Genomic DNA, 26,991 nt, shown 5'->3' on the forward strand with positions numbered 1-26,991 from the left:
CAACCAAGTATATTTTCTTTTCTAGTGCACATGGAACATTCTCTAGAATAGACCAGATATTACGTCATAAAGCGAGCATTAGCAGAATCCAAAACATTGAAATATTACAAAGCATCTTCTCTGACAATAAGGCCATAAAAGTGGAAATCAATAATAGGAAAAGCAAGGAAAAGAAATCAAACACTTGGGAACTGAGCAATACCCTGCTCAAAAAAGACTGGATTATAGAAGACATTAAGGATGGAATAAAGAAATTCAGAGATCCAATGAGCATGAAAACACTTCCTATCAGAACCTTTGGGACATAGCAAAAGCGGTGCTCAAAGGTCAATTTATATCAATAAATGCACACATCCAAAAAGAAGAAAGGGTCAAAATCAAAGAATTATCCCTACAACTTGAGCAAATAGAAAGAGAGCAACAAAAGACACCCACAGGCACCAGAAAAAAACAAATAATAAAAATTAGAGCAGAACTAAATGAAAGAGAAAACAGAAAAAGAATTGAAAGAATTAACAAGACCAAAAGGTGTTTTTTTTTTAAAACTCAACAAAATTGATAAACCACTGGCCAAACTGACAAAAGAAAAACAGGAGAGGAAGCAAATAACCCGAATAAGAAATGAGATGGGCGATATTACAACAGACCCAACTGAAATTAAAAGAATCATGTTACATTACTATGAAAAATTGTACTCTAACAAATTTGAAAACCTAGAAGAAATGGATGAATTCATAGAAACACACTACCTACCTAAACTAACACAAACAGAGGTAGAAAAACTGAATAGACCCATAACAAAAGAAGAGATTGAAAAGGTAATCAAAAAACTCCCAACAAAGAAAAGCCCTGGTCCTGAGGGCTTCACTGCAGGGTTCTACTAAACTGTCAGAGAAGAGTTAACACCACTACTACTAAAGGTATTTCAGAGCATAGAAAAGGACAGAATACTACCAAACTCATTTTATGAAGCCACCATATCCCTGATACCAAAACCAGGTAAAGACACCACAAGAAAAGAAAATTATAGACCTATATCCCTCATGAATGTAGGTGTAAAAATCCTCAACAAAGTTCTAGCCAATAGAATTCAACAGCATATCAAAAAAATAATTCACCATGACCAAGTGGGATTTATACCAGGTATGCAGGGATGGTTCAACATTAGAAAAACAATTAATGTAATCCACCACATAAATACAGACACACACACCACATAAATAAAACAAAAGACAAGAATCACATGATTTTATCAATTGATGCAGAAAAGGCATTTGACAAAGTTCAACACTCATTCATGATAAAAACTCACAGGAAAATAGGAATAGAAAGAAAATTCCTCAACATAATAAAGGGCATTTATATAAAGGCAACAGCCAACATCACCCTAAATGGAGAGAGCCTGAAAACATTCCCCTTGAGATCAGGAACCAGACAAGGATGCCCTTTATCACCACTCTTATTCAATATTGTGCTGGAGGTCCTAGCCAGAGCAGTTATGCTAGATAAAGAAATAAAGGGCATCCAGATTGGCAAGGAAGAAGTAAAAGTATCTCTATTTGCAGATGACATGATCTTATACACAGAAAACCCTAAGGAATCCTCTAGAAAACTACTGAAACTAAAAGAAGAGTTCAGCAGAGTATCGGGATACAAGATAAACATAAAAAATCAGTTGGATTCCTCTACACTAACAAAAAGAACATCGAGGAGGAAATCACCAAATCAATGCCATTTACAGTAGCGCCCAAGAAGATAAATCTTACCAGAGATGTAAAAGACTTATACAAAGAAAACTACAGTACACTTCTGCAAGAAACCAAAAGAGACTTACATAAGTGGAAGAACATACCTTGCTTTTGGATAGGAAGACTTATCATTACAAAAATATCTATTCTACCAAAAGCGATCTATACATTTAATGCAATTCCAATCCAAATCCCAACAACACTCTTTAATGAGATGGGGACACAAATCACCAACTTCATATGGAAGGGAAAGAGGCCCCAGATAAATAAGGCATTACCGAAAAAGAAGAACAAAGTGGGAGGCCTTACTTTACCTGATTTTAGAACCTATTATATCGCCACCGTAGTCAAAACAGCCTGGTACTGGTACAACAACAGATACATGGACCGATGAAACAGAATTGAGAATCTAGACATAAATCCATCCACATCTGAGCAGTTGATGTTTGACAAAGGCCCCAAAACCGTTAAATGGGGAAAAGACAGTCTTTTTAACAAATGGTGCTGGCATAACTGGATATCCATCTGCAAAAAAATGAAACAAGACCCATACCTCACTCCATGCACAAAAACTAACTCAAAATGGATCAAAGACCTAAATATAAAATCTAAAACGATAAAGATCATGGAAGAAAGAATAGAGACAACGTTCGGAGCCCTAAGACATGGCATAAACAGTATACAAAACACAAAGAATCTAGAAGAAAAACTAGATAACTGGGAACTCCTAAAAATCAAACACCTACGCTCATCCAAAGCCTTCACCAAAAGAGTAAAAAGACTACCTACAGACTGGGAAAAAGTTTTTAGCTATGACATTTCTCATCAGCGCCTGATCTCTAAAATCTACATGATACTGCAAAAAGTCAACTGCAAAAAGACAAATAACCCAATTAAAAAATGGGCAAAAGATATGAATAGACACTTCACTAAAGAAGACATTCAGATAGCTAACAGATATATCAGGAAATGTTCATGATCATTAGCCATTAGAGAAATGCAGATCAAAACTATAATGAGATTTCACCTCACTCCAGCAAGGCTGGCATTAATCCAAAAAACACAAAATAATAAATGTTGGAGAGGCTGTGGAGAGACTGGAACACTTACATAGTGCTGATGGAAATGTAAAATGGTACAACCACTTTGGAAATCGATTTGGCGCTTCCTTAAAAAGCTAGAAATAGAACTACCATACGATCCAGCAATCCCACTCCTCGGAATATATCCTAGAGAAATAAGAGCCTTTACACAACAGATATATGCACAGCCATGTTTATTGCAGCTCTGTTTACAATAGCAAAAAGATGGAAGCAACCAAGGTGCCCATCGACGGATGAATGGATAAATAAATTATGGTATATTCACACATTGGAATACTACGCATCGATAAAGAACAGTGAGGAATCTGTGAAACATTTCATAACATGGAGGAACCTGGAAGGCATTATGCTGAGTAAAATTAGTCAGTTGCAAAAGGACAAATATTGTATAAGACCACTATTATAAGAACTTGAGAAATAGTTTAAACTGAGAAGAAAACATTCTTTTGTGGTTACGAGAGCGGGAGGGGAGGGAGGGTGGGAGAGGGTATTTACTAATTAGATAGTAGATAAGAACTACTTTAGGTGAAGGGGAAGACAGCACACAATACAGTGGAGGTCAGGACAATTGGACTAAACCAAAAGCAAAGAAGTTTCCTGAATAAACTGAATGCTTCAAAGGCCAGGGTAGCAGGGGCAGGGGTCTGGGGACCATGGTTTCAGGGGACATCTAAGTCAATTGGCATAATAAAATCTATTAACAAAACATTCTGCATCCCACTTTGAAGAGTGGCGTCTGGGGTCCTAAACGCTAGCAAGCAGCCATCTAGGATGCATCAATGAGTCTCAACCCACCTAGATCAAAGGAGAATGAAGAACACCAAGGACACAAGGCGTCAGAAAGGGCCACATGAACTAGAGACTACATCATCCTGAGACCAGAAAAACTGGATGTTGCCCGGCTACAACCGATGATTGCCCTGACAGGGAACACAACAGAGAACCCCTGAGGAAGCAGGAGAGCAGTGGGATGCAGACCCTAAATTCTCATAAGACCAGACTTAATTGTCTGACTGAGACTGGAAGGACCCCAGTAGTCATGGCCCCTAGACATTCTGTTGGCCCAGGACAGGAACAATTCCCGAAGCCAACTCTTCAGACATGGATTGGCCTGGACAGTGGGTTGGAGAGGGATGCTGGTGAGGAGTGAGCTTCTTGGATCAGGTGGACACTTGAGCCTATGTTGGCATCTCCTGCCTGGAGGGGAGATGAGAGGGTGGAGGGGGTTAGAAGCTGGCGAAATGGAAACAAAAAGAGAGAGTGGAGGGAGATTGTAATTGGGAGTGTGTAGCAAGGTGTATATGGGTTTTTGTGTGAGAGATTGACTTGATTTGTAAACTTTCACTTAAAGCACAATAAAAATTATTTAAAAAAAATGTGAAGAATGGGGAAGTATGCACTCATATATTGTTAGCGGAGCCCTGGTTGCACAGTGGGTAAGAACTCAGCTGCTAACGAAAAGGTCGGCAGTTCGAATCCACCAGCCACTCCTTGGAAACCCTATGAGTTAGTTCTACTCTGTCCTCTAGTGTTGCTATGAATTAGAATCAACACAACAGCAACGGGTGTGGGTTTAGTTTCATTTTTTTATATATTGTTAGGAGTGGGAAAAGTTGCACTCAGTAGAAAACAATTTGCCTATAACGTAAAATGCACAGTTATGTTTGATTTAGTAATCCCACTCTTGTGAGTCCATCCTAGAGAAATAGAAGCACCAGATTATAAAATTATATTTAGAAGCTATTTATTGCAGCATTGTTTTTAAATGGTAAACAAAACAAAGGAAAAAAAACAAAACAAAACTGGAAGCAACCTACATGTTCATGAATAGGGGATTAAATTTTGAAATGCCCATTCTGTAAAATATTAGGCAACAATCAAAAAGATTGATTTAGAAACTGGAGGAAAACCCATGACATACTGCTAAGTGAAAAAAATCCTGTTGCAGATTATGTATACAGCATGATCCTATTTTTATTTAAAAAAAAAAAAAAACCTGAAATCAGCCGCTTACCTTCCTATAAGGCATGTAAATATGGAGGTGGGAGATCTGCTGGAACAGCGGTGGTTCTGGAGGGACTTGTTAGTGTCTGCAAGAATGCTGGTTTTTAAAAATGAAACGTTGATGATTACAGATTTTACATATAGAAAGCAGGTATTGCTTATGTAATAAAAGCCTAATAAGAAAAATTAAACTTTTTTTTTTGTTCTTTTAGAAGTGGCCAGTGTACACATTCACTCCCCTGAAGTGCCTTGGTCTTGAGGAAATCTTGGTAAGATGGCTTGAGGCACCCAAGAGTGAAGTGGTCTATCCCGTTTAGGAATCAAACCTCTGACCTTGGTCTCATTAGCTCAAAACTCCAACTGAACGCATATCCCTTCCTTGCATATAGTCATAGTGGGCTCAGACTTGGCTTGCAAATTATATTTCTTTGTCTAGATCATGGATACAGAATCATGTATCTCCTTAATTAACTATGATTAAATTATATTAGCCTATTCATAAAATTATGATACTCGAATTTCAACATACTGTAAAGCTAAAAATATAAAACCTCAGCTTTAGATAATAAACGTCATTGCTCCTTCCCACTGATTTGCCAGTGCTCTTTAAAATGCGCATTTGATGCCGTTTAAGCTGTATCTGCTATTGTCACAATTGCCTATAGGTTTCAGATTAGTAAAGTCTTTGAAATAGGACTCTCCCTTAGCAGAAAGGAATCCGCAGCACTTGGCATAAAGATTCTAATCTTTGGCCTTCCTGTGGCAAGATTTACAGCTGTGACCTTAGGCTCGATTTCTTTTGGAGCAGAGTCACTTTAAGTTACCAGTGATGAGTGCTTTGAGTTACTAGGTCAGCATGAATTGGCTCATATAATGTCAGATCCGTGCTTCCCAAGGGCTGGGCAGTATTAGGGACAAGAAACAAAGTGAATTTTAATGTCTGCCGAAGGCAGGGCTCTGATATATGAGCCACCCCAGTAACAATGAATTTCCACGGTGGGAGATTTTAACACTAGCTCCTAACCTTTTCCATGCTATCCATCCTTTAATTCATGAAATAGTTGAGCTCATTTTTAATTAGGTGAAATAGTCTGGAACTACCTGGAAAAAGAGATGAAAAGAAAGGGTTGCCAGCTAGTTTGACTTTAGGGCAAACTTTTCCTAGAATTGATAAGAAGAAGGAATCGTATGAAGGGTGATGCAAAGCCCTTTAAAGTGACGCCTTCCAATTCTGTTAACTCACTGCTACCGAACAGTTGAGCGGAAGTCTTCCTTCCGCTGCAGCTCAAGAATAAATATCTTGCTTGTTTAAAATTCATAACTATACCCAATGGCAAGAAATAAAGGCAGTTTTAGACCTTGGTTTTTGCTATTTAGACATCGCCTAATTTAACAGGAGGGACTTGCGTACAGCCTGTGAAACGCACTTAAATATGTTGTCAACACTAGATGGCACTCTCGGGTTGTCTTGCTAATACATTTCTCTAGTTCAAAGTCCCTTCAACATTAATTACCTCCTGGAAAGAGCAAACAGGCTATTTAAACAAAGGGTCCCTGTAGTTGCGCTGTAGCCTTGTTTTTATATTTATAGTCATGTAATCAATATGTTGGAAGAGCAATTAATTTTTAACCTCAATCCATGGGGAGATCAAACGTTAGTAGAGTTAATGGATGGAACAGGCTTCATTATTCTAAAGTAACACTAATGATAAGTCAGGGAAAAAAGTCAAGGGTTGTAAACAATTGTGCCGTCAAACACCGTCATTGCTAATCATAAAGTAACTGTGCAACGTGATCACGGGGTGCTGACCTCTTGCCACTCTCCTCATAACAGCTGTAGTTTCTGTTTTGGTCATTTAGACCCTGCATGATCGGAGTAGCCTCCTAAATGATCTTTTAAATGTTTTCCTCTTCCAATCAATGCTATTGGAGTTTTATTCCAAATAATAGTTCTGATTTTGTTGCTGTTTTGAAAGCCTTTGGTTCTTCCCGTTTCCTAGCACTTTGTTGTCAGTTGTCATCGAATTCATTCTGACTCCAGAATGAAACAATGCCCCATCCTGAGCCATCTCCATGAGTGTGAGTCCATTGTTGAGGCTATTGTGTAGTGCCTTCTAACCTAGGGGACTCACCTTCCAACACTATATTAAACAATATTCTATTGTGATCCATAGGATTTTCATTGGCTACTTTATAGAAGTAGATCACCAGACCTTTTTTCATAGTCTTAGCCTGGAATCCCAACTGAAACCTATCTACCATGGGCAACCCTGCTGGTATTTGAAATATTGGTGGCATAGCGTCCAGTATCATAGTAACGTGCAAGCCACTATAGGACAACAAACTGACAGATGAGTGGTGGTCTAGCACCTTGGGTGATATTAAAGCCCCTTATGATGTGGGCCCTCTCTATACTCCTGGACCATTCACCCTAGCTCTTCATCCACAACACTTTTTCTGTGCTGACTACATGCCAGATTGAGTGCTATGTTCTTCCAAGACAGATAATGAACCAGAGCAGCTTCAGTATTGTATCATATGTAGGGGCACAGAGGGCTCTAGATGGACTCATTCCCAGGACAGGGGTGGGGTGGTGTCCCAGAACTAAGTGGATGGAAGCCAAAAAGGGCAAAGGTTTCACTCTCTTTATCCCAACTATATCCTCCCATCACCCAACCCATCCCAGCATGGCCAAACCCACTTCCCCAGATCATGAGAAAGTAGGACAGATAATGTTTTATAGGCGCGGACACTCATAGTAGATAGCACACCAAGGCTCATTACCATTAGAGACATATTACTGTTTTTCCCCAAATACTATTATATTCAAATTGACCTTTCTTGTTCCTTTAACAATTCTTGTACTTTTCTGACTTCTTTGCCGATGTGATTCTCTCCGTGTAGAATGTTCTGTTCTTGCCTATTCATCTAGGTCCAACTCAGAAGCATCTTCCTTCACGAAACCTTCTTCAACCCCTTCGACCATCATGCTTTTCTTTATCTGCTGAGTTCCCAAATTTCTCAATTGACATGTCTGTTAAAATAACCTGTTACAATTAGAGTTTCTGTCCTTATTTTTCTATTCTAATAAAGTGTAAATGATATGAGGATTTTTGTGAATCTGCATATCCCTCCATTGCCTAACAACATGCTTCATGCAACACAGATGGAACTGTAAATGTTGAATTTACTGGATAGGATAAGACAAGATCAAATAACCCGGGATGGATGACAGGAAGAAGCCTGGCACCCAATGTCAGGGACAGCTCTTTTTTTTTTTTTTTTTGGACCATTCATTACAGAGGGAGATTCTTAAATGGCTTGTTTCATAGAAAACACCGCTTGATATTGGTCTGGCATACAACTGTGAAAGAGACTATTAGTTGCCTATCTCAACATCCTTTCTCCTTTAACAGAACTCTGATTTTTAGCTGGGCATATTTGGCCAAGAATAAAGCACTACATTTCCTAGTCACCTTTGCATCTAGGTGTGATTCTTAAGACTACATTCTGGTCAAATAGATTAGTGAAAGAGTTTTGCAGGTCTTTTAGGAAGCCCCTTAAAGGATGCTGACTCAATTTTTCCTCCACCTTCCTGCAACTCAGGAAGCCATTCTAGACCCTAAGGTGACTTTGAGGATAGAAGCCATGCTCTAGTATGGTGATCAAAAAGATGGGAGCCTGGATCCCTGAGACACCTTGCAGCCTCCTCATCAGCCCTGACTGCCCATCTCCCAACTTTTTTTGCATAAGAGAAAGAAACCCCTATCTCACTCAAGACACAGTTGTTTTGGAGGTATTGTGAACCTAATCCCTGATACATATACTCTAGATTGATTGTGGGCCGTGACTTTTTTTCTCTTCAAGGACTTTCTGCAAATATGATAACAATCATAAAGCTCTCATCTAAGGGTGAGCAGGAGTTAGGATATTCAAAGCTAACAGGTAAACGAGGACGAGTAAGTTCCTATTTTACAGTGAAAGAAGACAAGCTTCGATATCATTTTTGTTAATTTAGTGATGTGAATGCTAGAACAATTTGAATAAAGTGGAATTCTTTAGAAGGATAGAGACCAGTTTTTTGGAATTATTAGATGTGATGGATAAATATTTCTTAGTGGATGGTTTTTGTTTACCCATTGCATTCTATTTGGGTGTAGATAGATTGAGTTAAAATAAATGTTCATTTTTTTTTTTTTATTCCTGAGTGTATGCAATGGCTTAGTTCTTTTTTTTTTTTAGAACCACAGATCAATTATATTTGGGTGTGTGAGGTAGGAGGTTACAAAAATGAAAAAAGGGAACTAACATTTTTCAAGTGTCTTTAATAGGTTAGTAGGAGCAAAACACACACTATCTTATTTAATCCTTCCGGATGATAACCTTGCAGGTTATGATGAGGTCAATAACTCCTTGTCAACCTCGCCTCCCTGACCTCTGAACATGGTAATGTCTTAGGCTTCCATCCTAAGAGGGTGTCATCTTGTTCCATGGCTTTATACCATCAAAGCTGATAGTTCTGCTCCCCTACAAGCAGATTTCCGTATTCAAATGCTTGCTTGGCATCTCCACTTCTTTGTCTAAAAGGCCTCTCAAACTTGACCTGTTCAAAGTAGAACCCTTCATTTGGCCTGTGACTTTTCCAGCTTTCCCTCTCAGCAAGTGGTGACACCATCCATCCAATTGCTTAAGCCAAAAATCTAGGCTTCATCTTTGAACCTTCCCGTTTCCTCCTCACCCACATACAATTCATCAGCATGTTCCATTTATTTTACCTCCAAAATGCATCTCAAATCTGTCCATTTATCTTCTCTGTCTCCATCCTATTTCAAGCCCACCATGATCTTATGTCATGAGTTATTTAATAGCCTCCCTGCTTCTCTTGCATGACTGTAATCTATTTTTACTCAGCAGCCAGACTGGTCTTTTTTAAAAAATAAATCATGCCCTCTCTTGTTTAACACCTTTCAGTAGCTTCCTGTGGCTGTTAGAATAGAGATCTAATTGGTTCTTGCTTATGTTTCCAGCTTTGTCTCATACTGCTCTCCCCTCAGCTCAATATACTACTACCACGTGTGCCTTCAATGGCAAAGCCATTTCCTACCTCAGAATCAGTCTTTGCACTTGGCGCTCTCTGTTCTGGTTTGCTCCATACCCAGCTCTTCAGACTGCTGGCTCATTCTCAGCTTTCAGTTCTCAAGTCACATTTTGCTGTCTTAGAGGATCGTTTCCTGATCGCCAGATGCCAAGTGGCCATTTTAATCTTTACTGTATTGTTCTATTTATTTCTTTCATAGCACTTATCACAATCTGAAAATACCTTTTTTCTATTTATACATTTTATAAGGAGCCCTGGTGATACAGTGGTTAAGTGCTCAGCCGCTAACTGAAAGGTTGGTGGCTCGAACCCACCAGCTGCTCCAAGGGAGATAGACGTGACAGTCTACTTCCATAAAGATTTCTAGAGTTGATAGGAGTCAGAGTCAACTCGACGGCAGTGGGTGTGGATTTTGGTTTGATTTTTTTTTACTCTCTATATCCATCCATCCATTTAGCTATCTGTATATCTACATATCATCTACCTTTCCTTCATCTATCTATTGATCTGTCTGTCTATCTATCCATCCATCTCTATGTTTCTCCTGCTTTGGAATAAGTACTCCTTGAGGGCAACAGTCTTGTCTATTTGATTCCCTATTGAATCTTCCTTGTTTAGAACAGTACCTGTCATGTAGAAGACTTTCAATAATGTTTCCTAATTGAATAAATGAAAAACCAAATTTTCCATAGGCAAATGGTGAGTAGGTGGCAGAGCTAAGATAGGACCCTGGCCCTGTTTTGCTGTAAACCCTGGTTCTTTCTTTACAAGTCCTCCCTACCAGTCAACCAGGACTCAGAGTTCTTCTCTGGCATTAAAACAAGGACTATTTTAGCTAAATAAAGAATTAAACTAATTTTTTGGGTAGTTTGTGTTCACCCTAAATGGTTTTACCTGAGCGCTACAAATGCTTTCGTTAACCACGTATTTTTAAATTTGAATTATTTAAATAATTGCCTCAAGTCTCACTTTTCTTTGCTGTTATTTATTATTCTTTCTATGTATGAAGAACCATTTCCTTTTAAAAATAATGTTGTTCATACCCTTATGAACTAGTTAATTTCTTTCCAACATTTTCTTTTGGGCTGTGTAGATATGACCTAATAGTAACCGCAATAATACTGTTGTTTCAAAGGGTAGGGAACTTTTTGCTTACTGAAAAATTGAATGTTAAAAAAAAAAAAAAAACCCCAGCCCTCTACCTCATACAGTGTGAGAATGCCTGTTTTTCTTGGTAATAATTCATTTCCTTAGCAAGACTATTTTCTTCTGCTTTCCATTGTCAGCAGACAAAAAAGATACAATTAAATCAAGGAAACCTGGCAGGGCTGATTTTGGAAAATAAAGTGAATTCAGTTTCTGCATTGAACAAAGGGCAATGGATTATGTTGGAAAAACACTGCCCTGATGAGGTTTAAGCTTACCATGTCTCAGCACAGGACACCACCTCGGACCTGTGTTGTGTTTGCCTTTGAGAAGGGGCAGTGATTCCAGCCCCAAATGTTGAATTCCAAAGAGGACGTGGGGTTGTTTAAGGGTCACCTAGCAGTGTGCACCCAGAATCCTGGAGCGGAGGTCTGTGGTCAGACTCACAGCCTTCTCCAGCCCAGAGCTCTTTGATTCTAAGGGCAGATTTGTGTAAACAACTCTAGCAATTATGTTGGCACAAATCAAGTGATGAGATTGGTCAGAGGGACATTTATGAATAAGTTTTAAGAAGACTTTTGAAGTAAAAAGTAAAGCACTCGGCTGCTAACTGAAAGCTTGAAGGTTTGAGTCCACCCACAGGGGCCTCAGAAGAGAGGCTTGGTGGTCTACTTTTGAAAAGCCAGCCCTTGAAAACTCTATGGAGCACAGTCCTACTCTGACACAAATGGACTGTCCATGAGTCAAAATCAACTCAATGGCAACTGGTTTATTTGTTTCACTGAATAGTCATAACAACAGGTTATATTGTGTAAAACCTCACTATAACACTGAATATTTACAGCAAGCACTGCGGGGTATGATTATCTTTATTTTTTATAGACAAGGAAAGTACAGCTTAAAAGATGAAGTCACATTTAAGGTTCATATGGATAACAAAATCAGACTAGACTAGGACCCTATTCCTCAGATCAGGTGGTATCTACTAAAGGGGATGAAGAAAACTAATGTCTGTTTTCCTGATTTATCTTCACATTTTTCTGGATTGTGCCAAACTTTGGACCTGCTTTTAGGTAATTTTATTCAAGAGTCTTCCACACTGAATCTTTTTTTTGGAACAAGACAGATTATAAATAATAATTACAAAAAAGTAATAATCTAGGTCTCCATAAATACTGCCACTTATTGGGAGCCTTGCAAACATTGTTTCAATCAATCCTTGCACTATCTTATGAAGAAGGCACTATTAGCATTTCCATTTTACAGATGTGAAAACTCAGGCTTAGAAAGGCCTAGCAACTGGTCCAAAATCACACAGCCGATAAGCGGTAGAAATGATTCAAACCTAGATTTCAAAGTGTGTCCACCTAACCTCTATGCTATATCACTTTTATCCAGAGTGAGAGTAAGGGGGGCCTGCCAGGAAGGTCGCTGGGCACTGAGTTATGACTGGATTAAGTCAGTAATATGATGTTAGGAGATTCAGGTTTCCACACGTAGCTCTTATGTAACTGACAAAATTAGATTTGGTGTGCTCCTGCCAAAAAGGCAGTTGGAGTGAAGTAAAGGAACTTGTAACACTAAGCAACCCATCTATGTTGAGCATGTTTGCCACACTTAATGTACCGTTGTAGTCAGCTAAGAGTCATTAGCTGAAATTCTGAAATACTGCCTCACGGAATACTGCTGCTTATCAGGAATAGGTGATATATTTTTATTACCCAAGTTAAAAAAAACCTTTTATAACTTCCAAGTTATAGTTGAGAATATTACAAAAGAGAAAAGGAATTTTAGAACATTGACTAAAATTTTGCTTTTTTTTTTTTTAGTATTTTGAACTTGCTTTGGCAACTTTTTTTTTTTTTGGCAAATGGAAATAAAGTTATTTAATTTTCTTTATTAAGGGAAAGTCAATTTAAGTCTGTTCTGCATTTAAATAAAAGCTGAGCAAATACTTAAAGAATGTCAGTTTGAAGAGACACCAAATTAAAGCCTGCAAGAGGGTCTGCATAGCTTGGTCTAGCCTTGTTTTCATAGCTCATGTTCCAAAGTGGTTGTTTTTGGTGGGAGTTCACAGTCACAGAGGTAGAGATACACCATCCTGATGGGTGGGCCATGCTGGGAGCCCTGGTGGCACAATGGTTAAGCAGTGGCTGCTAACCAAAAAGTTCATGGTTCAAATCTACTTAGTGGCTCTACGGGAGAAAGACCCGGCGATCTGCTTCCATAAAGATTAAAAACTTGCTGCTGACAGGTTGATTCCGACTCATAGCAACCCTATAGGACAGAATAGAACTGCCCCAGAAGGTTTCCATGGAACGCTTGGTGGATTCGAACTGCTGACTTAGTAGCCGTAGCTCTCCCTATCTCTTACCCACTGCGCCACCAGCCAAGAAAGCCCTGTAGGGTAGTTCTCTGTCACCTAGGATTGCTATGAGTCAGCATCAATTGGATGGCACACAACAAAAGGTCATGCTGGGTAACAGTTTGGCCGTAAGATGCGGGCTTTTGAAGAACACACTGAAGTGTCTGGTTTAGTTTAGATCTGATGCAGAGTGGGACATTTATGGGAGAATATACAAGAAAGCATTACCAGGGGTTACTCCCAGGGAGTGAGGATGGAAGGTGAGGGAGGGGGGTTAGAGGATATTTACTGTCTACTTTATATCCTTTTGTTCAGTTAAAATTTTTTTTCTGTGAGGGTTTATTTTATAATAAAGCAAAACATAAGAAAACATAACAATGCAAAGAATGGATGCCGGGAGCACCTAGGAATGGACATAGATTTTCAAGCAGGAAAGTGATGTAATTAGATCTATAATGTTGGCAGCTGTTTTGAGCTTGTAAGGAAGAGGCAATATGCAGAGAGCAGAATCAGGGAGGTCAGCTGTTAGGCTAATCCTGGAATAAGATGTGGAATAATGACTTCTAAGCCAACTCTAATTTGGAGACAATATTCTAAAGCCTGCATGTAGGATCCACGTTTTCTTCAGATCAGAGTATTTAAAATAAAATAATTCAAGGCAATCGTAATTTTGGGAAATTCCATATGCCCACACTAGAGAAAGATTTTTATCAATAAGTTCATTCTCTGTCCATTAAACAGATTTTGAAACATATCCTCAGAGTAAACATAGGAGCTAGATGTATGAAAGAAAACAATTATAAAGGATATATATATTTTCTGAATCACAAATGAATTAAAAAAAAAAAGTGACACATGACACATTTTTTGCCTAAGCCTTGTTATCCTGTGACTCGGCCAGGCTTGATGGTGTCAGCCCCGATTTTGTACTTTTTGGCATTTTAAACATTCATTTTTACTAAACTAACAGCATTGCATTAAGTCAGACTGAGGGCATTACCTTAGACCATTAGCTTCTAGCGCATCATTAATTCCCCATGACATATCCTGGAATGAGATCATCATTATTATTATCAATTAAGTTTATTAAAAAACAGGTGTTTTTTTTTCTTTTAATTTATGTAGTTTTAACACTGGATATTTTCTTTCTGAAACATGTTTTTTAGTATCTTGGCGATGATGATTTGCTCCTTCTTTGCCCAAGTATTTCATAGACCCTTTGGCCACCACTGAAGCTAATTTAAACTCTGTTATTTAAGAATTCAGGTTTAACAAAAACTTAGAAGCAGCTTTGCAACAGTATCACAATAGGATATTTGGGTTTCTGTAATTTTTCTTCATTGGTACTTCCGAACTGGTCTCTGAAGATCACGTGACTGACTTCAGCCTAGCGGTTTCTAGGGGCAGGGTTTCACAAAGGCTCTGAATTCGGCATTTCTTGTTTACAAGAATTGTTGCCACTGTCGAATATGGGGTTATTTAGTCACAGTTCTACAGCTTGACTCTAGTGGAAAGAGCAGATGTCACTGGGACATAGAAGCAAGTGTAAAAGCGAGGGCCTCGGCTGGCCGAGACTGTGCATCATGACTTTCCAACACTCTCAGAGGTGGAAAGAAAACTCATAAAACAACTGTGGAAATCTTAAACGACCAAGAAAGGTAAATGAAATTACAGTGCTTTAAAAATTCCAGGCTGCCCAATAAAAACAGGAAGCGATATGACAGATCCCATGGACAGTAATGAGGAGCACAAATGGTTTGGGAGCTCGTGAAAAACAGTTCTGACGTGTTTGGATGCCAAAGATTTCTAAAGTTGATCTCTTTTGGCCTGGTAAGATTTTATGCATTTTTGTCATTCCAGCTGAGAGGTCTGAGGATTAGTGGATGTTTCTGCAGCCTGGACTCATGTGGTAAAAAGAATGTATTTGTGACAGTGAGAAAGTAAAATGCATCAAAACGAAAAGCTTTTTTTCAAGAAAAGGATAAAAATTAATTATCATTGCAGTCTGGGTCCAGTGCTTCAAAGTGATGTTAAATTAGTGGTTTACTTCAATGAAACACTTGTTTACTGTACTTTTAGCTAATAATGAGGATGTTAATACGTTTTTGCCAACCGCACATACACCACCACCCCCCCCCGCGTTATTTTTGTAGGCGTGCTATGCGGTGCATTGTTTGCGAAAAAATACAGTATGCATCCTAAATGTGGCCATTTTTACCTCAGGATTGCTCCTTGAATGCTACCTTGTCTCCTGAATGCACTAGGTGGGGTTTGAACTCTCCAGGAGAATAGGACTTGAGGCTAAACCAAAACCGCTTGTCACGCTATGTGTGCCAGAGCAGAGCTGTGCTCTGTAGGGTTTTCAGTGGCTGATTTTTCAGCAGTAAATGACCAGGGCTTTTATCCAAAGTGTCTCTGGGTAGACCTGAACCTCCAGCCTTTCTGTTAGCAGCCGAGCAAGTCAACCGTTTGCACTACCCTGGGACCCCTGAGCCTCATTCTAAATTGTTTTATCTGGGGACCTAACTCTTTATTAAAAAAAATAATTAGGGATTAGGAGCTGTTTGGATGTTCGGATGCTAATTTTATACTGGACTAATAGCTAACTTACTCATCTTTTTTTAACCTGTGGTTTTAACTGATAAAAGAGGAAAACATTCATCAGAATAGCTCAGATGCATCCAATGGAGAAAAGGTAGAAGACAGACCTTCCTACTGTTTCTAGTATTTGTTAAGTATTTGCCTTGGAGCCAGTACAGCACTAGTCTGATGACAGGATAGTAAGTCGTATTAATGATAGGCTTTTCATTACGGTAGATATGCTTTTGCAATTTTCCTAGATTTCTGCTCCAGGGTCACATGGTAAGTCAATAGTAGTTATAAACCTCTCAACGTTGGGATCAATACCTTTGGCTGACGTAATCTAGACCTCTGGTGTAATTTACAACAAAAGACAGTATGGGCAAGCCTCTGTTTTATGACCTTCAATTCACCAAGTGAAACGTTTCACTGGTTTATGACTGAAGTTATTTTGAATTTTTTGATAGATAGGGTATTGAGATAGTCCTGAAGGAAAAACATCAAGTATGAAAAAAAAAAAAGTATGGAATTAAAAGCAATAAACATTTCTTTCTTTGGGGCATAATGTCTGCATACCTAACAATCTCCTCAAAGTACCTAAATGGCCACAAGAGAAAATTGTGTCTGTGTAGTTACCTGTTGAGTTTGTTCATCCGGATGGACTAGGATATGAATGATGTGTATTTCTTACCTTTCAAACACACACCATATAACTAAACAATACTGTACTTAGTCTACATTTTCCTGAATCTGAATAATCATTAACCATCTCTCTGGGCAATACAGGAACTGTACTCATCGATAGACAGGAATACAGAGAATTGTCTCCTATCCTTTTTCCTTCATGTAACTTTCCTGTGATTTAGATGTTGGTTTGTTTTCTAGATCTGAACACTAATAAAGAAATAAAGCTAATAAAGAAACAAGGGAACTAGTCATCGGAGAGGTGATTAAAAGGAATTGTTGGGCGTTTAGGGAGAGAAAAAGGGGCTGGGGTACTTCTCCAGTGTCCTGCATTCAGGGGAATGGTGGTACTTCCTGGTCACTCTTCTCATCCCCCACCTTCACTGCCACATCAAAGCTCCATGAAGAAGTGGAATCACAGCTCTCATTTTCCACTGGCTGAAGGGTGGAAACCCTGGTGGCATAGTGGTTAAGTGCCACGGCTGCTAACCAAAAAGGTCGGCAGTTTGCAGTTTGAATCCATTCGGCAGTTTGAATCCACCAGGTGCTCTTTGGAAACTGTATGGGGCAGTTCTACTCTGTCCTATAGGGTCGCTATGTGTTGTAATTGACTTGATGGCAATGGGTTTTCGTTTTTTTTAAAGGAGAGATGAGGTAGGAGGTGGGGTGTGCAGTTGGATTTAAACATTTTTAAGGTCCCTTTTAGCTTAATTGCCCTATTAGCCAACCACATGACTACCTTTACAGGGCTTTTATTGTCCACGACTGAAGATAATAACAATATTGTAATTATTGAGCAACCATGGTATGCCATCTGCCGTTACATACTACTCTTCATTCTCAAGAACTTTGTTAGGTAAGCAGGATTAACCTATTTTACAGATGAGGAAACCAAGGTTTAGAAAGGATCAGTATTTTGCCGAACGACACGTGGGGTTGCCGGGAGTTGGAATTGACTTGACAGAACTAGCAACAACAAGGTGAATCAGGACTTGGTCTATTTGCCTAAGAGCCTGGACTTTTTGTATTAAACTGAGCTGCCTCTTCAAGACAGTTCACAGATCTAAGAAATGCATAATAGTTCTACCATTCACTAGTTGTGCAACTTTGATGTCTTTCCCATTAAATTCCTTGAAGAGAGAGGGCTGCTCATTTTATATCCTCATTACCTAGTACAGTGCCTGGCACACCTAAGTGTTTAATAAATATTTGTTGAGTTAAATAAAATACAAATCAAGTTGTTTTATAAAATGCTAACTTGTCTCCTGAACTGAGTTGGTGGATTAACTGTGAGAGACATGAGCCTTCAAACATTTGACATAGTTTACCAAAAAAAAAAAGAAAAAAACAAACCGGTTGCCACAGAGTTGATTCCTACTCATAGCGACCCTATGGGATGGAATAGAACTGCTCCATATAGTCTCCAAGGAGCGGCTGGTGGATTCAAACTGCCTACCTTTTGGTTAGCAGCCAAGCTCTTAACCACTGCACCACCAGGCCTCCAATGTATTTTCACAAGTTTTTATATCTCTTCCCCATATTTCCTTAAGAAGGAATCTGCTGTGTGGGGGAGAGCAAGAATACAATCGATGCCTATAGTGCGAAGTGAAAAATCCTGTATTAGTAATGGAGACCATTGAGCCAAACTTTGTGAAGGACTCTTTATCCCTCCCACTCTAGAAAGTACCCCCCTCCATGTCAGTGTTAGGTGTTCACCAAACATCATGGGAGCCACATAGGCAATAACTGTGCCCGCAGTTGTTTTAAGATGATTGAGGATAAGAAAATGCTGTTTTGGTTCAGCGATTATTTGAGAGTTTACTAAGTTCCAGACACTATGACCCTAAATATAACAAGTTCTTACCCTACTTTACTATGAAAATGCATCTCTTGGCTGAGGGTAATTTGGCTGTGTACAGGGTTGCATTCTCCTTCAGCAAAGAATTAGCCCCTACTGTAGGGTTGCTATGAATCGGAATTGACTTGATGGCAATAGATTTGGTTTTCTGAGTATATTGTAGAAATAGCCCTGGTGGCACAGTGATTAAAGCACTCAGCTGCTATCCAAGGGGTCAGCAGTTCGAATCCACCAGCTACTCGGAGGGAGAAAGATGTGGCAGCCTGCTTCCATAAAGATTTACAGCCTTGGAAACCCTATGGGGAAATTTTACGCCGTCCTACAGGGTCACTAGATATTCCTTGTCCACTGGGGTGTTGCAGCTCTGGATAAGAACATCATCCTAAAGTAGATGGTCAGAGAAATCCGGCAATTTGGCAACTCAGGACAAACCACTCTTACAGACTTCTGGAGAGTCAGGGCTTGCAAGTTCTTTTAGCTACTGCTCATGCATTAACTTGACCAAGGCTCTCATATATGGATTACCTCGATGCAGCCAGTTGAAATCAGTGGTAGGCTTCCTCTGTCATTATGTAAATGTAGGTGATGAAGCATGACTAATGACAACTGACTCTTAGTATACAAGATGTTACATCACTTTATTTCAATTGTATGATTTATCAGAACAAGAACTATTAACATACAAAGTACCATTCAGCTCAACTGCAGGTATAGGCAGTGACAAGTAGCTAATTCTTAGAAGAATCACTGACTCCCACAGTCTGTCCAGACACATTAACCTAAGGAAAAGTTTATAAACAGCAAACACGGCTTTCACATTGCTGCTTTCTCAAGCACGGATATACAGGTGTGTAGTCCTGTTGATGGGTTGTTTCCACAAGCTCTTTCTGTCCTGGATGCGTGCATCCTCTTGACATCAGTTGAGACCAGTTATTTCTTTCTGGAGAGCAGGTTTTTTTTTTTTTTTTTATTTAAATCATTCATAATTTACACTACTTTCTGAGTTAGTATTACTCTTTTTTTTTGTTAAATTTTATTTATTTTGTTGTTGTTGAGAATATACACAACGAAACATACACCAATTCAACAGTTTCTACACGTAAATTTACTGACATTGATTACATTCTTGGAGTTGTACAACCATTCGCACCCTTTTCTAAGCTGTTCCTCCCTCATTAGCAAAAACTCATTGCCCCTAAGGCTCCTATCTAATCTTTTGAGTTGCTGTTGTCAGTTTGATCCCATATGGATAGTTCTTAAAAGAGCATAATGCTCAAAACCCAAACCAAACCTGTTGCTGTTGAGTTGATTCCGACTTACAGAGACCCCATAGGACAGAGTAGAACTGCCCCATAGGGTTTCCAAGGAGCAGCTGGTAGATTCAAACTGCCAACCATTTGGTTAACAAACGTAGCTCTTAACGACTATACCACCAGGGCTCCATAATATTAAAGGCAGACCTTTTTCACTAGTAAAGCTAAACTGTTGTTTGATTTTAAGAAGATTTTAGGGTGTATTTTTAGTTTAAGGTTTAAAGATTATCTCAGGGCCATAGTTTCAGGGGTTCATCCACCCTCTATGGCTCCAGAGAGTCTAGAGTCCTTCAGAATTTGAAATTCCATTTTGCATTTTCCCCCTTCTAATCAGGATTCTTCTATGGAATTTTTGATCAAAGAATTACTCTTTACACTTATGAAATAGTAACACTTAAACTGAAATGCTTCTGCAGTACAATTCCTGTGTCTTCTGGTAAGCCCCTCTGTTGTCAAAGAGCTTTTGGTCATAATCATGCTTTTCCAACAACAGGCAAACTCGCCTACTTGGATTCACTGTAACACACCCTCTTTCTAGCTTGCTGTGTTACCCCTGGGCTTCAAGTCATGGTGGTGTAATGAGGGTGGAGTGTACTGGCAATCAGCACGTTTCCTTATCACAATGTACAACCACTTAAAATCACTCCATTATTAATCCAACTCTGACATACCTTTTTGAAATGTTCACAGTGCTGTATTTTTGTGGCCTAACAAAACTTTGTTCATATCATTAAAAATAAACATTTTTATAAAAATATAATACTTTAAATGTTTACATTGACAAAACCAGGTAGAGTATCCCATGCCACATGCACTATACAGTAGTAAGCACAAAATTCCACAGAACTAAATGTCACAAAAGTCCTGCCTAGAGTAACTCTGTATCCAAGTGAAATGGCCAGAACATTGTATTGCCATTTTTTGGTTTGTTTCTCAAATATGTTTTGCTTAATACAAAACATGTCCCAAATGTACAACTGAACTCACTCAAAGTTTTATTGTTTGTTTGTATGGTGGGAAGATACGACCTAAGACGCTAGTATTTCTAGTCCATCAGTCCTTCCTTTGCTCTACATATGGGCCTGATTGGAATCAACAGGCCTTTCAGTCAGATGTATTCTGCTGTAAAATCATGCTGAGTCACCTTTAAAAATATTTATCACAAATTACTTGTTCTATTTTCAGAATCATCATTTAAAGAAAAAAAAAAAAAAAAGGCAGACAAAATAAATGTCCATAGTCGCTAGATCAGAACAACAGTATCATTTCTCAAACAGGTGATTAAGTGACAACTAAATATTTCATTGTGACTAAGCTATTTTATGAACATCTTCTTAATGTCTTCTATGAACAATATATACGTAAATACTCCTAATTTATAAAAACACATTTCGTGTCATGCTGTTTTGAAAATCTGCACATTGTCTATGGGTATTCCACCAATAGAAGGAATGTATATATGAAAATTTAAAAGGGAATGTTTGCCTAATGGGCAAATGACAATATTAACAATGAAAAATGTTAGTGACCACACAATATGCACAAGGTCTTTGAAACACTGGAATTCTAAGCAAGTGGCCTGGTCCATGGGCTGCCAGGTCCATCCTGGGCATCGTCACCTCTTCTGAATTTTTGTTGACGAAGAAGCCCTCACAATTCATTGCCTCAGTTGCTGACAGAAAATCAGGTGGGGTCCTGATTTTTTTTTTGATTTTCCAGTTATACACATTTCAACGTGGAATCCACGTTTTGGCCTCCCATGCAATGGGAGCATCATCACAGCAGCAGTGTTGGTGTTGAGCGCTGGCCAGTGGGACCCAGCCTCCAGTTCCATTAGCCGATTCAGATGCTTTGTCAGAGTAGAAATTCCAGTCATTTTAAATAACAATAGAAAATCCTATCATAGTGCAATTTTGGCAAAAGCAAAAAATATCTGATGGCCTTAAAAAAAAGCCAGGCAGTGAAAAAAATATTGGACAAAGTGTGGACTGTTGTTTGAACTATTACTATGATGTTCTTCAGAAGGGGTGGTGTCTCCATCATGTGTCCCCCTCGTCATCCACGCTATCTTGTGACGACAAGAGAGAAGGATATGGAGCGACACATTTCACATTCACGTAAGTAGTGTTCACGTGGACATAGTGCTCCCCGATGAAAGTAGAGAATATCGCTGATATCCGCGACACCAGTTCAGAAAAGGATGGACGCATTTCAGCTTTAGGATGCCAGCATTTTAGCATCACTTCATACCTGTTTCAGAAAAAAGAGAAATGCTGTGAGAGACACCTTAAAGGCAAGCATTTCTGTAAAAGTAAAGACTATAAGAGATACAGAAGATTCGGTCAGAACTGCTACTTACAAGGGATCGGGGCAGTATTCAGGTTGTAAAAGCCTCCTTCCTTGCAATAAGTAAACTGTTATATCAAAGGTGTTTACATCAGGATAAGGTGGAGCTCCCCTTGTCATCAGTTCCCAGAGAAGCACACCAAAGGACCACTAGTAAAACAAGGTAATGAAGAAGCCAGGTGAGGAAGTATGACCACACAAATAGAAATGTCATCTTATTCAGTAGGTCTCGGTAATTAAAGTTGGTTTAAGAAACCAGCTGCTGTTGAGTTGGCCCTGACTCATGGTGACCCCCTATGTGTCACAGAAGAACTCTGCACCAAGGGGTTTTCAATGGCTGATTTTTTTGGATGTAGATAGCCAGGCCTTTCTTTTGAGGATCCTCTGGGTGGACTTGAACCTCTAACTTTTTGATTAGCAGCCGAGAGCATCAACCATTTGCACTACCCAGGGACTCCAAACTTGGCTTACCGTATGCAACATTATTGCTGTTTTGGGCTAAGCTATGAATTTTATGACCTATTTAAACTAAATTGGACAAAGTTTAGATTACAAATGAAAATATCTTTAAAAAAAAAAAGTCTCCGCAAACATGATGATTAAAATGCCTCTGTAATCTGTAGAGTGCATTTTCCAAGTTCCCTTTGGTAGGGTCAAAGCACTAATGTGTTTCTCTCCTTCTCTCTACCAAGGGCTTCATGTTTAGACTATTTAGTAAAAGAAGAAGATAAAGGAAGTCTTTAAAAATTTATAGTTGTGGGACTTCAAAATGAATGTAAATACTGTTTAAGAAATGTAACTGTATCTAAATGCTAATTTTAAAAGGGAAGATCTAAGCCAGTGTAAATGAAAAATCCATATTAAAAATCAGAAATAATAAAACTGCTAGGCACCAAGGTTCTCTGTTGAAAAATAATGTCAATAAAATAACTTTAATTTGAAAATGTGAACATACCTAAGTAATATAAAATAGCTGTATCAGTACTTCATAGAGAGGAGCACAGTGACACAGAGAGCTTAAATGACTTGCTAAAAACACCCCAATAAATCTGGACTCACACTGGGATAAACATTTAAGAGTTCTTAACTCTTGGCTCTTGCTTGGTCTACTGAATTCCACTAAATATGCGATTTTTTGGTTTAAAGCACTCTAATGAGAATAGGAGAGGAGCCCTGGTGGTGCAGTGATTAAGTGCTTGGCTGCTAACCAAAAGGTCAGTGGTTCGAACCCACCATCCGCTCCACGGGAAAAAGACGCGGTAGTCTGCTTCTGTAAAGATTACAGTCTTGGAAACACTATGAGGCAGTTCTACTTTGTCCTACAGGGCTGCTATGTGTTGGGACAGACTTGATGGCAATGGGCTTTTGGGTTTTGCTCAGACTGCATCAGGTCATAGGTATTCTCTCCCCTGGATGTGTGCCAAGGTGACAATGATACAAGAGAGGGCACCATTTGCAGGTTGCCCCTGTGCAGAGGACCCAGGAGGTCAGTTCTTGCTTAACATTTCTCAGTCACTCACAGACTGGGAAGCATGTGTGTGTGTGGGGGGGGGGGGGGGGTGGTGAAATGAGGCCCTGATTAAAAATAGCTTGGAGAGAAAGGAGGATGCAAAACAAACAGGTGGAGTAAACCAAAACCTTGTTGCTGTCGAGTCGACTCTGACTCATAGCGACCCTGTAGGGCAGAGCAGAACTGCCCCATAGGTTTCCAAGGCTGTAAATCTTTACAGAAGCAGACTGATACATCTTTCTCCCATGGAGTGGGTGATAAGATTTGAACTGCTGGCCTTCTGGTTAGCAGCTAAGCACTTTAACCACTGAGCCACCAGGGCTCCTCACAGGTAGAGTAAAAAAACCCAAAACCAAACCCAGTGCTGTCAAGTCGATTCTGACTCATAGCGACCCTATAGGACAGAGTAGAACTGCCCCATAGAGTTTCCAAGGAGCGCCTGGCGGATTTCGCACTGCAGATCCTTTGGTTAGCAGCCGTAGCACTTAACCACTATGCCACCAGGGTTTCCTCAAGTAGAGCAGGAAAACATAAAATCAATCAATAAGCAAGTATAGCTTCTAGTACTCAGTGACAAGGAGGATAAAGCATGTCTTTGACGCTGCCACTGGAAGAAACTAGGAAGATACTGTAGTGGCTGATACAAATTTCCATTAACGGCTCTTTCCCTTTGCCCAGGAGTCCCTGGGTGGTGCAAATGGTCCATGCTCTTGGCTCCTAACTGAAAGGTTGGAGTCCACCCAGAGGTACCTCAAAAAGAAAGGACTGGCGATCTCCTTCTAAAAAATCAGCCATTGAAAACCCCAGGGAGCACAGTTCTACTCTGACACTTGGGGTTGCCATGAGTTGGAACTGACTGTTTGCCTTGATCTAAACAGAACTCCCCCTTCCTGTCCCCGCCGGCTGGGAACCAGATAACTTTGCTGTCCTCTTCAGCCTTTCAAGATCAAAGTTTTCAATGTCTGAAAATCTTACTGGTTACTCTCAACAACTTTGTGTCAACCTTTATACTCTAGAATTTACATTAAAATTTGCATTAAAATTAAATCAACTGAACAAGTATCTATTGACCTTTGGTAATATATAAGTAGTTTACTGTCCGACTTACTGGATAGGTTAGGAGGCTGGATTACAGAGTTAAGAGTATTATGTAAATAACTAACTTAAAATAATAAGATAATAAATTTTTTTTTTTTTAAATAAAGCAATAATATAAAAGAGGTATAAAGTGTTGTGAAAATCAAAGAGATAGCTTTGGGGTACGGGAGAAAGCTTCATGGAGAAAGTGACTGTAAAGGGAGACATATAGGACAGGGATAATTTGTTTTACAGGTGCATGTAATTAATTGAGGGCAAAAAGGGTGCTCCGGATGGATGGAGTAGGCCCAGAGATGAGAGTACATGAGTGTTTTTTTGAGCTACAGGTACAACAGGTTGCATTGCCTGATATGTGAAGTACATGAAGGGATAAGGTTGCCCTGGGGCTGTGCTGTCAGGTTTTTTAAATGTTGAGTGGGTTAAACTGAAATCGATGGGCACAGGAAGTCACTCAGTAGTTTTAATGAGAGGAGACATGCCTGGATTTTGCTCCAGGAGACTGCATCTGTAAATGCTCTACTTAAGAAGGAGAAGGAGCCATGGACACCAGTTTGGAGGTTTCTGAATGAGAAGGTGAGGGGTGGTCCTGCATGCTGGCAACACGGAAACCTATGAGATATAACTCCTGAGTTAGGGAGGTGGGAGGGTATGTTTGTCAATATAGTGAGCTGAAAGTTTGGTGGTTTGAACCCACCCAGCTGCACTGAGGGAGAAAGACCTGACAATCTGCTCCAGAGATGACTACAGCCTAGATTACTGCAGTTCTGCTGTGTCCCATGGGGTCCCTATGAGTTGAAATTGACTTGACAGCACCCAACAACAACATAATGAGCCAGGAATGGATGGCATGCCCTCCCTTTTTTTTTTGAACAAACAAACAAAAACAAAACTATCTTATTTAATCCTTTTTACAGTCCTATCATATAACTGGTTTTGTAAGATGTTTTAGACACGAGGAAACCAAGGTTCTGAGAGGCTGATTATGTGTCTAGATCAGGCCTCCCTAACCTGTAGCCCAGGCTTAAGTCTGTCTGGAATCAAATTCACAAAAGAGGGAGCAGAGTTGGGTAAATTTCAGAGGATTTATACGACTTGGGTAATAACTGGGTATAAAGGGGAGTCAGAGGGCTTATGGGACAGCAGAGGTGACAGGAATAAGTTGCTGCCTGCATCCCAAACTCCCCTTAGCAGCTCCGGGCTGACAGGACGTGGAGGGAGAGGCGGCGAAGAATGATGCCGACCAAAAAGAGAGGCTGGAGTGTGTGTGTGTGTGTTTGGGAGAGGGAGAGTGCACAATGTGTGTGCATTAGGCATGATGAGAAGTCAGTTTTAGTTTTAAGACATGGCTCTGCCATTCACGCTGACTGTGTGACAGGGTCAAGCCATTTTCAACACCTGAGCACCACACCGGTGAGCTCATCTGTGGAATCTCTGTCTGCCTACGTTTACAAAAGCTGAAGATCTAACCAGTTGTTCAGTGTGAGAGATCATTAAAGCTATAAAAATGATAAGAAGGGCTGCTGTTGCTGCTGAGGTGAGCAAGGAGTGGCGCCAGCCAGATATGAGCATTCAAGAGTTGGTAAACTGAGATAGGCCACCAAGACTAGGATCAAAAAGAAAACCCAAAATCAGACATCGAAAGAAAAAAAATTGATAAACTGATAACATTTTTAACAAAATTAAAAAAAAAGCTCTCTCGAACACACTGTTAAAAAAAGAAAAGGCAAGCCACAGACTAGAAAATATTTGCAAAAACACGTATCTGATAACACAGACCTGTATCTACAATATATAAAGAACTCTAAAAAATCCCACTAAGAAAAACAACCCAATTTAAAAGAAAGAAAAACACCACCAACAAAAACAAATTCTAAAACTTAAAAAAAATGAGCACAAGATTTGAATAGATTTGGTTAGCAGTCGAGCTCTTAACCACTGTGCCACCAGGGTGCCAAAGGAAATATAAGGATGGCAAATAAACACGTGAAAAGATGCTCATCATCATTAGTCACTAGGGAAATGCAAATTATAAAGAAAATCAGATATGACTACAAATTATTACAGTGACTAAAAACCAAAAACCAAACCCACTGCCCTCGGGTTGATTCCGACTCATAGCGACCCTACAGGACAGAGTA

At 39.5% G+C, this 26,991-nt stretch overlaps 1 protein-coding gene across 1 annotated transcript in view; it reads right to left on the bottom strand.

Annotated features, from left to right (window-relative positions):
• Positions 1–19,212: 19,212 nt before the first annotated feature.
• Positions 19,213–26,991, bottom strand: part of MET (MET proto-oncogene, receptor tyrosine kinase) — a 126,249-nt gene continuing 118,470 nt past the window's right edge. Inside the window, exons 20-21 of the mRNA XM_049894795.1 lie at positions 22,259–22,395; positions 19,213–22,149 (exon numbers count right to left, since the gene is read on the bottom strand). Coding sequence (XP_049750752.1) covers positions 21,939–22,149; positions 22,259–22,395 — 348 coding nt within the window. The 3' untranslated portion in view covers positions 19,213–21,938. The remainder of the gene's footprint in view (positions 22,150–22,258; positions 22,396–26,991) is intronic.

This window comes from Elephas maximus, chromosome 8 (genome assembly GCF_024166365.1).
Source record: "Elephas maximus indicus isolate mEleMax1 chromosome 8, mEleMax1 primary haplotype, whole genome shotgun sequence".
In the NCBI taxonomy this organism is placed as follows: domain Eukaryota; kingdom Metazoa; phylum Chordata; class Mammalia; order Proboscidea; family Elephantidae; genus Elephas; species Elephas maximus.